This window comes from Haliaeetus leucocephalus, unplaced genomic scaffold (assembly GCF_000737465.1).
Source record: "Haliaeetus leucocephalus isolate CR32 unplaced genomic scaffold, Haliaeetus_leucocephalus-4.0 Scaffold752, whole genome shotgun sequence".
Lineage (NCBI taxonomy): Eukaryota > Metazoa > Chordata > Aves > Accipitriformes > Accipitridae > Haliaeetus > Haliaeetus leucocephalus.
The window spans coordinates 2,791,570-2,800,896 of NW_010973188.1; the positions used below are offsets into that span (position 1 = coordinate 2,791,570).

Consider the following 9,327-nt stretch of genomic DNA (forward strand, 5'->3'; position numbering starts at 1 on the left):
GCCGGACAGGCGGGGCGGGGGCGGGGAGCCGCAGCGGCGCGGCATCCTCCGGGTTCCCACCCCTGCCCCCGGACCCCCAGCCCGGAGGGGTCCCTGATAGCCCCCAGGCTAGGGGCAGTGCCTGATAGCCCCCCTCCTGGGGTTGTCCCTGGTAGCCGCCAACCGTAAGGAGGTCCCTAATACCCCTGAAGGGGAGGTTAATAGCCCCCGGGGGCGTCCCTAATAGCCCGCAGCCCCTGGGGGGGCTGGTAGCCCCCAAGCCGGCCAGGCGGTAGCGGAGGAGAGAGCTCCCTCCCCTGTGTCCCTGCGACCCAAAGCCAGGCCTGCCCGGGTGCTGCTCACACCTCCCTTGGGCACCGGCTGCCCCCCAGGATGCCCCCGGCGCCTCTCTGGGGTCCGGGACGGCCCCTGGGTGGGAGCTGGGAGCAGCACCCGTCAGGAGGTCTGAGAGGCTGCGCGTCGAATGGGGAGGCTGTGGGGAGCCATGGGGAAACGACCCTTGCAATGACATGTGGTCAGAGGTTGAGCTGCTCACAGACCTGAAGGAACAGGATACCAACTGTTCAGCCCTAAATTATTTTATAAGTTTCATAGGAATTGCTTCACCCTCCCCTGAAATGCAGCTGCTGTTTGCCACCGCCCAGCGTTTTGGGGCAGAAGGTGAAGGAGGGTCCTGCGAGCATGGTGAAAAGGGGACCATGGGGAGGGAGGATGCAGTGGTCCGCCCTGGGATTTGGCTGGGGCAGTGACAGTAACATCCTGTAGCACCTCTGAAAATGCTGCATCCTTCGTTGGTGATGGTTTGTTTGCTGGAGAGATGCCTTGAGCAACATCATTGCTTTTGTGGGCTATTTTGCCTGGTCCAGGCAGGTGAAGCCCTTAGCAGGGACCCCAGAACCTCTTCCTGCAATGCATGTGTATGTGTGGATGGGTGAGAGGACTTCTGTCCCCATCTGAGAAGTCTTTCATGCAACTATCAACCCAACGCAACCTTCCTGAGCTAAAGAGTCAAGCTGAAAGTGGAATGGCCCCTGTCCATCACACCCACGCAGCTGGATGGAGTCTGCTCCATACCTTCACCACTCTCCTAGCAGAACTGTTTAACTCCTCCCATCTCATTATAGTAATATATTTATGATATCACCCTCAAATTTCCTGCCCTTAACAACCCCAGAAGGCTGGGAGGGAATGAAGCATTTTTGGAAAGTATTTAATGTTACTTCAAGAGGGCAGGAGGCAGTCAGAAAATAGATGGGTGCAGGAACCCTGGGCTGACAGGGCTCTCTGCAGGACAGCTCAGGAAAAGGACCGCACCTAGCGAGAAGTGCGTGTTTGCCTTTCCTACCTGGGGCTGCAGCCCAGGTCTAGTGCATGTTGCTTCATACCCTTGCTTGGAAAATGAAATAGGGCTGCTGTTTACCGCCTGCTTGTCTGCTAGATCTACTTGACTCCCTGCCCTCCTGAAGGGCTTGAAAAGCAGCCTGGGTGCTGTAAAAAGACTGAGCTCTTCTATTCATTTGAACATGCACAGGAGCCTCCCAAACCTAGGGAGGAAAGATGAAGGTCCCCACAGCTGGACTAGTATTTCTGGAGACTTCTGCTCTCTTGACAGCAGCTAGCAGGGGCAGGTGCTCCAAGATGCGGTGTGACAGCCTGAGCTACTACACGCTTGGGATTGAGTGTGCACACTCAGTTCTCCTGTACACACCTTTTAAAAGGCTTTTTGATTCTTAGTGCTCCAACATTGCCTTAGAGGAAGGAGTCTGGAAGGACAGAGGAGTGCAGTGACAAGTCTGTACAAAACTGGATGTTTTAACTCAAAACTCCCAGGTAGCAGAGCGGAAGGGATGCGTGAAGTGAAGCTGCCGTGTGAGCCAGGGGATTTTTTTCTGAGCTTGCGCTTTTTCCTCCTATAGGTGTTCATCTCGGTGGGGCCACACTGACCATGCTCAGGAGCTTCTGTCTCCAGCTCATGTCCTTGGTTTGGATCCTCTTGGCCCATCACCAGCTTGCCCAAGGTGAGTCTCTGTAGACATGGGTCCTTCTCTTTTATATCCACCTTTCCAAACCTGTCCTTGGCATTGCTGAAGTCTCCTCAGTTTTGCATGCAAAATAGAGCTGGCCTGGCCTAGAAGACAGAAAATGCTGCTCAGTCATCCAGCACCTGGGGGGTGACTGGTGGCAACTGTAGAGACCCTCACTCTGGTGCCCATGGGGGTGACAGTGCCTGAGCAGACCAGGAGTGAGAGGTCCCGCTGCTCTGCCTCTCTCAGTTAGGATGAATGTGTCCCTGAACCAATGAGCCTGTTCAGAGAGGCAGGGCAAAGGGGAAAGAAGATCCCAAAACTGAACAGCTAATCCTGGATCCCATGAGACAAAATCCCTTCCCAAAGGTTAGTTTGCTCTCTCCCTGCTCCGGATAAGCAATGATTTCCCAAAGCCACCTGCCAGGAGAGATGGTTACAAATAGAAAAGGCGACAATACCCAGGCTTGGGCTCACCAGTCCCAGGATGCTGCTCCAGCTCCACGGTGGCTTATTTTGGGAGGCTCTTATCCTGAGCAGTGGGACCTGCTGCCTCACTGCAGCAAACACACATGCATGAGGGATATCTCCCCCTGGTCGCTTCCTAGGCAGCACATCACATGGCTTGGGGAAAGCCTGAGCGTGCCTCCTGGCATGGGGGCTTTAACCTGGCCTGGTCCAGGATGGAGGGGCTCAGTCATGTAAGGGTGTTTATCTCCTGGGCCTGGCCTTGGATCGTGCTGGGCTCCTGGAGAAACCCCCTGCCTCCTGACATTTGCTCTAGCTCTCCTGCCCGTGGAGCCGGTGTGAGCCAGCTCCCTGTGGGGCTAAGATGCAAGCAAGTGATGGGGGAGAGGGGAAGGTGGAGGTGAAAGGGGACACCTGGCTGCAGAAAGCAGGCCAGTGCTAAGCAGAGGATGAGAAGTGTCAAGGTGAGGCCATGGCTCAGTTACAGCTTCTGTGGCCTTTAAATAAATAAACAGAACTGGATACCCGGCCCCATGTGATGCCCAGTGCTGCCTCCCCATGCCAGAGGGGGAGTACTGGCAGCTGGGTCCTGGGGAGGGCAGGAGCCCCAACCAGACTGCTCCATGCCAATAGCTGTCCCTGGGATGGGGACATCCTGGGAGATGAAGAGGAGCCATGCTTTCCATTTCCATCCTCAGTCCCTTTGTGCCCCTCGCAGTACCTGGCCCTGAGCTTTCCCACCATGCTTGCTGCATGACTGTGGGACCAAGGTCCCAGATGGGTCAGGCCCTATTACACAGGTTGCCTTAATGCCCAGGCAATGCCAGCTCTTGCCCAGAATGGCCTGAAGTCTAAGGGAGGCAGCAGAGAGAGGGTGGGGAAGATGATCAGAGACCAAGTAGTTTTGAAGCAGGGTCCCATTTCTCAATAAAGGCAGTGTTATCGCTGCTTGGGTGACTGCAAAATCCTTATCTCTCATGTGGCATCCAGCCATTGAAAGGAAGGTCTCCCACCTTACAGTTCTGGGGAAGGGCAGGCTGAGTGCTTAGGAAGGAACTAAAAAGCTGTAAGCCAGCAGGGCTATGGGCAGATCTGGAGTCATCTATGGTCTCTGCTTAACGTAACTCCGCTTGTCTCCTGCCTTGTAGGTGATGACTGCAGCAAGCGCTGTAATCTCGCCCATGGCTGCTGTGACCAGGATGGGAAGTGCAGGTACAGCTTGTCCTTGGCTCTCCGCTCCTGCTGCCCCCCTGAGTGTAACTGCTCTCCCTCCCTTGATGCTGTGTCCTTGTTGCCTACACCCCTGCCCCGAGTTGAAGCGCCTCCTCCGCTGCTCACCCATGCCTGGAATTGACAATTCTGCTCTCTTTTTTCCTGACACCCTCTGGAGTGGGAGATTTTGATGCCTCAACCTCTTGCTGGTCCCCTGCAGCCTTTGCTCCAGTGTTTCCAGGTTCCCCCCCGCTACACACTGACCGATGTCATTCTGCTGAGCCCTTTTTGTCTAGATAGGAGCTTAGGACAGCCCAGCCATGCCTGGGTGATGGGAGGCAGCCTTCAGGCTCAGATACAATGGGGAAAGTCATCAGGCAGCAGGGCAGGCTTGGGTGTCAGCCAGCTTGCTTGACCTCTTCACTGTTTACGATGGGGATGCTCTCCCTGGGGGCGTGGAAGAGAAGAGCTGCCAGTGTGCACATAAATGTCTGAGGTCATCAGGAGTCCCCTCTCAGAAACGTGGGCTGTGGTGGGGATCTCCGAGTCAGACATTGGAATAGGCTGCCCAGGGAAGTGGTTGGGTCACCATCCCTGGAGGTATTCAAAAAGCGAGTAGACAGGGTACTTCAGGACATGGTTTAGTGGGCATGGCTGATGGTTGGACTCAATGATCTTGAAGGTCTTTCCCAACCTAAATGATTCTATGATTCTATGATTCTATGAGTGTTTTCATAAAGGGCTCACCAGCAAGCTGGGGGCTACTGCAGCAGAAGTGCGTGCATGATCCCTGACATCCCAGCTCCAGTTGGCGCCCAGATCCTGCAGGGGCAAAGCTTAGAGCCTGACCCTGCACTTCAGCCTGGGAAGCAACCACGTGGCTGCCCTGGGCTGCTATGACCTTGGACACTGCCTCTCATCCCACTGTAGGACCACCCGGAGCCCCCATCCTGTAGAGCAGCCCTGGGAGGAGCAGGCCGCTTCGGGCTGGCCCAGACACTTGTGCTGCAAGGGCACAGACTGCCTACTGCCACTCTGTTCTCACTGGGGCATGCCCTTTCGCAGCACAGCCCCCAGTGTCACACCACACCTGGGCCACTCGTTCTCGCCTAACGGAGCAGATGTGGCCTGATGGTGACCATAACCGCGCTGACAGCTGCATCAGGGAGCATCCAGCTCTGGTTTTGCTGGGCCCCTTGTTGCAGCTGCAAAGAGCTCGCTCCTCCCTGAGCCCTTTTGGTGGCTGTAGCTGGTCGGGGGAGCTCAGTGCTGCGAAGCCCTGGGCAGAGACACTGCACATCTCCATGTGGCGGGTGGCCCAGCTGCAGGTCTTTTCGGTGGAGGCACACATGAGTTGCTGCTTCAGATTTCAGGCCTCCAGAGCATTTGCTGAACCCACTGAAAATGGGCAGTATCCCACTGAAATCACCCCAGACTCAGGGAGAGTTGGCTGCTTACCTGGCCCCCTCCCTGGCAATTTTTATGTTGGCCATCTCCCTTTTAGGGAAGGGGAAGACTTGATAGTGCCTGCTCCCTGTGGGTGCTAGGTGGTAGGGGAGCTCACGGCCCTCTGTAAGCTCATGGCTATCTAGGTATGAATGCATTGCCCCAGACTCTGTCAGGCACACAGTAACACCTCTGTTCCCATCAAAAAGCCTCTAATTAACATATATATTTATTTTTTTAACCTTCCTCATCTCTTTGGAACAACCTGCAGTGACAATAGCCAGTTCAGGTGTGAAAGTGCAGCCTCGGACCAGCCTGGCAACTGCACATTGTGCTGAAATGAGCCCCAGCCATGAAAATGAACACCCCTGGTTCCTCTGGAGACTGCATTGGTTTTGTTAGCTTTACTTTTGTGCTGTTTTGAGTATAGCTTTTGTGGCAGCTGGTGCCACCTCCACTCAGCTCTCATCTTGTTACCACTTGCTTTCCCCCTTGGAGCTGGCAGGTCTGAGGGAAGCCACTGGAGCAGCTCAGCTTGGCTTTACTTAGCCAGCACCACTGCCCTGCTCTTCTAGGGCCAGAAGGCTCGTTGTGTTCTGCAGGTTTTCCCATCATACTGCCCTTGTGAGCTGGCTGGTAAGTCTATTCCATACAAGCCATGGCAAGCAAGGTTTTGCAGCTGGATTACGGTGCATTTCAAAGGAAATGACACATTATAATGCAAAGGGGCGCAATGAAACATGCAGGCCTCAGGGGCCTCTTGTCCCTTTCCCTCAGGGAGTTCAGGGTTAAGGATGGGGCTTTTCTCCAACTGTCAGACTGGCTGTGCAATGAGGGAGGCACAGGAATTGCTCAGCTAATGTAGAGGTGTATACAGAGCAGTTGGCTGGAGGACAGCAGTGGGACATGGGTACTAAAAGTGAAGCTGCTGAGCTCTGTTTCTGCCCCCTCACCTCTCTGGCTGCAAAGGGTGAGTCTGCTCCCGCTCTGTCTGCTTGCTTCCATGGAAAGATGAGATGCCAGTTCTGACCTCCTCTGGAGGAGGGAGCCAGCAGGTTCATGGAGGGCTTTGGGAGGGTTTCCCAGCACTGCCATATCTGTGGGAACCCTGCATGGCAAGCAGCCAGCTTTTCCGCAGCCCCTGCTTGGGTTTTATCATGCTGCCATGCCCTGTCCTCCTGCAGGTGTGATCCAGGCTGGGAGGGCGAGTACTGCGAAGAGTGCGTGCGTATGCCAGGGTGTCTCCATGGGACGTGCCACCAGCCTTGGCAGTGCATCTGTCACACCGGCTGGGCTGGCAAGTTCTGTGACAAAGGTGAGTCGTGGGTGGGACATCCCAACCTCTGGTAGTGAGGGCAGAAGCCCAGCACACCCTGCATGGACAGGTGAGCCAGCATAGCCAGAAGCCACCCGGGTGATGCCGCTTGGGCTGCCCGGGAGATGGGATCTTGCCTGGCTGCCGCAGCTGGGACCATCTCCTTCCTGCAGAAGAGGTCAGGCTACTGGCACCTGCTCCCTGACTGCATGGCAAGAGCTGCCACAACACCGGCCAGCCTCAGGAAACGGAGCAGATGAACTTATTGCCTTTCCCATGCAGTGGCTGGGCTCCAGACAGCACCTCCTGCTTCCCCTGGGGCTTCCTGCCTTCGGCAGGTGGCTGGTGGACTCCCTTCCTCTGGCCTCAGAGGCTCCTGTGTGCCATGGGATCTGCCCTGGCCAGCCAGATGGCACGCAAGCGTCTTCACATTGTGCAGATCTGCAGGACGATTTGCTTTCTCTGCACCCCTAAGCCTGTGCATTTTGCAGACTGTAGCTGGGAGGCACCACGTAGGCACTGCACTTCTATTGCTGGAGGTGCCCATTGGAGGAGAGGTGGGAGAAGCTCCTACAATTTCTCATCCCCACTGGGTTTGATGGGTTGTGTTGGAACTGAATTGGCCACATTGCCCCTCTTTTCTCACTAATTCCTACCTTTTTCTTTCCTCTCAGACATACACATCTGCGAACACCAGTCCCCATGCCAGAACGGGGCTCAGTGCATCTATGATCGAGACGGGGAATATTCCTGCCTGTGTCCAGAAGGCTTCCACGGGAAGGACTGTGAGATGAAGACAGGGCCATGTGAGAAGGCAGGGTGAGACACAGCAGTGAGGGCAGCAAGATTACAGACAGCATTAGCTTCGGGTCACGCACTGCCAAGCGGTGGCCCAGCGTGGCTTGTTATCTGTGGATTTCCATGCACTAATGGAGTTAAGCCAAAACAATCTTTGGCTTTGGTTTAGCTGTGTGCACCACATGGTCTCACCGGGGCAAGGTCTTTGTTGCAATCTGAACAGATTCCCATCCCTCGCTGCTGTAGGTGTGATGAGCTGACACCCATCATGCCTTTGGGGAGCATCAGGAGGGCACATTTCCTCTTCAGATCATTTGGCTGAAGACCCTCCATGGTGGATGGTGGGCCTGTGCACAGCCACAGCCTTTGAGGGGGTCCCACAGCCTCTCACTCAGGGAGGCAGAAACACCTGCCTGGTCTTCTCCTTGAGATAGCTGCCCCCATGAAGAGACCCAGTGCTAGACCCAGTGGCCATGCAAGCAGCTGTGTGTGTTTACCTCCCTGGGGCAGGGGAAGCTGCTTGCTCTCCAGGGCCATGACCCGTCCTTGCTCTCTCCACGCAGGTCTCCGTGCAAGAATGGGGGGCAGTGTCAAGACGAAAACGGCTTTGCTAGCAACTTCACCTGCCGGTGCCTCGCTGGCTTTGTGGGGGATCTCTGTGAGAACGATGTGGATGACTGCCTGATGCGTCCCTGTGCCAATGGTGCCACCTGCCATGATGGGATCAACCGCTTCTCCTGCCAGTGCCAGGTGGGCTTCGAAGGGCGTTTCTGCACCATCAACATCAACGACTGCGCGAGCCAGCCGTGCAAAAATGGGGCAAAGTGCTACGACCGCATTAATGACTATGACTGCTTGTGTCCCGACCGTTTCACTGGCAAAACCTGCGAGATCTCCATCCCAGAGCCCACCTGGGCTCCCCCCTACCACCCTGTGAACCATGAGAACGGCGTGGGCGTGAAAAGCACCACCAGCGAGATGCCAGGTGTGACGCAGCCGGAGCCTGTCAGGACTGTGGTCACAGGGCGGCGCCTGGCCAACCACAGCGAGAAGGAGCTGGGGGGAGGGTTGTTGAAAATCTCTGTGAAGGAGGTGGTGACCCAAAGGGACTCAGGGCTGAGTGAAGGCCAGCTGGTGACAGTGCTGGTGTTCGGGGTGCTGACGGCAGTGCTGGTCCTCATCACGGTCCTGCTAATGCTGAGGAACTGGCAGAGGGGCCGTCAGAGGTCAAACTGGTGCCAAAGCCCTTCTCAGGCTGCAAGGAAGCTCCAAGACCAGGAGTGTCAGGTGGGCATGCTCAACACCGTCCTGATCGAGCCCAGGAAGACGACAGAACTGTGAGCTGCAAGGACTCTGAGCTGGGCCCTGGCAGGTTGTCATGCAGGCAAACACCTCGAACTGCACCCTGGGGAGCTGTGCCGGCACAAGCTGGGCAGCAGGGAAGGGCTCCCAGGGCAGTGAACGCGTCAACACAACCCCTGGGCCTCAAGCATTGGTGTGATGGCCCCACCTGGGTCTGAGCTGTCTCCCACCTGGCCGGCACAGCCGGCACCCATGGGCATCTGAAAGCTGGGCTGTGTTGGGCCAGCCCTGCAGGGAAGCGGTGACGTGCCACTTGGCAGCCCATGCCATGCAGTGCCGGTATTGTCCAACATGAGCTCTCAGAAACAGGACAGGTAGTGCTGAGGAGGGCACAGCCTTCTTGCAAGCCCAGACTCTGCCAGGCCCTTTGTAACTCCTCTCTGTGACTACTGGAGGGGGCTTTGTCCTTGTTTCCACTGATGTTGGGAAGTTTCTTCTGGGGCCTTTGGGACAGTCATGGCTGCATGGGCCTCCCTGCCCCAGTACTGGTTGGGGTGGCTCCTGGCTGTTTCTGGAGGCTGTCATTTCAGATGCCATGTCCCTAGGGAGCAAGCAAACACCCTTGCTCCCTGGCCTTGTGGTTCTGTGAGCCAGTTCAAAGAGACTCTGGAGATCACTTGGGGTCTCCTCGTGCCCTTCTTCTGCCCTGGGTGATGCCCCCTCTTCTTGCTGTCAGACTTGGGATTACAAACACATTCTGTA

At 56.1% G+C, this 9,327-nt stretch overlaps 1 protein-coding gene across 1 annotated transcript; it reads left to right on the plus strand.

Moving 5' to 3' along the window:
- Positions 1 to 1,945: 1,945 nt before the first annotated feature.
- DLK2 (delta-like 2 homolog (Drosophila)) lies at positions 1,946 to 8,604 on the plus strand. Its single transcript, XM_010581196.1, has 5 exons — positions 1,946 to 2,018; positions 3,641 to 3,704; positions 6,335 to 6,465; positions 7,140 to 7,284; positions 7,827 to 8,604. The coding sequence occupies exons 1-5, from the start codon at positions 1,946 to 1,948 to the stop codon at positions 8,602 to 8,604; spliced, it is 1,191 nt and encodes a 396-aa protein (XP_010579498.1).
- The last annotated feature ends 723 nt before the right edge of the window (positions 8,605 to 9,327 follow it).

Bases quoted from the DNA above. Each gene is read 5' to 3' on its own strand.
- DLK2 (XM_010581196.1), top strand. From the start codon at position 1,946: ATGCTCAGGAGCTTCTGTCTCCAGCTCATGTCCTTGGTTTGGATCCTC. The intron at 3,705-6,334 runs GTACAGCTTGTC...GTCCTCCTGCAG, and splicing joins GACCAGGATGGGAAGTGCAG to GTGTGATCCAGGCTGGGAGG. The intron at 6,466-7,139 runs GTGAGTCGTGGG...CTTTCCTCTCAG, and splicing joins TGGCAAGTTCTGTGACAAAG to ACATACACATCTGCGAACAC.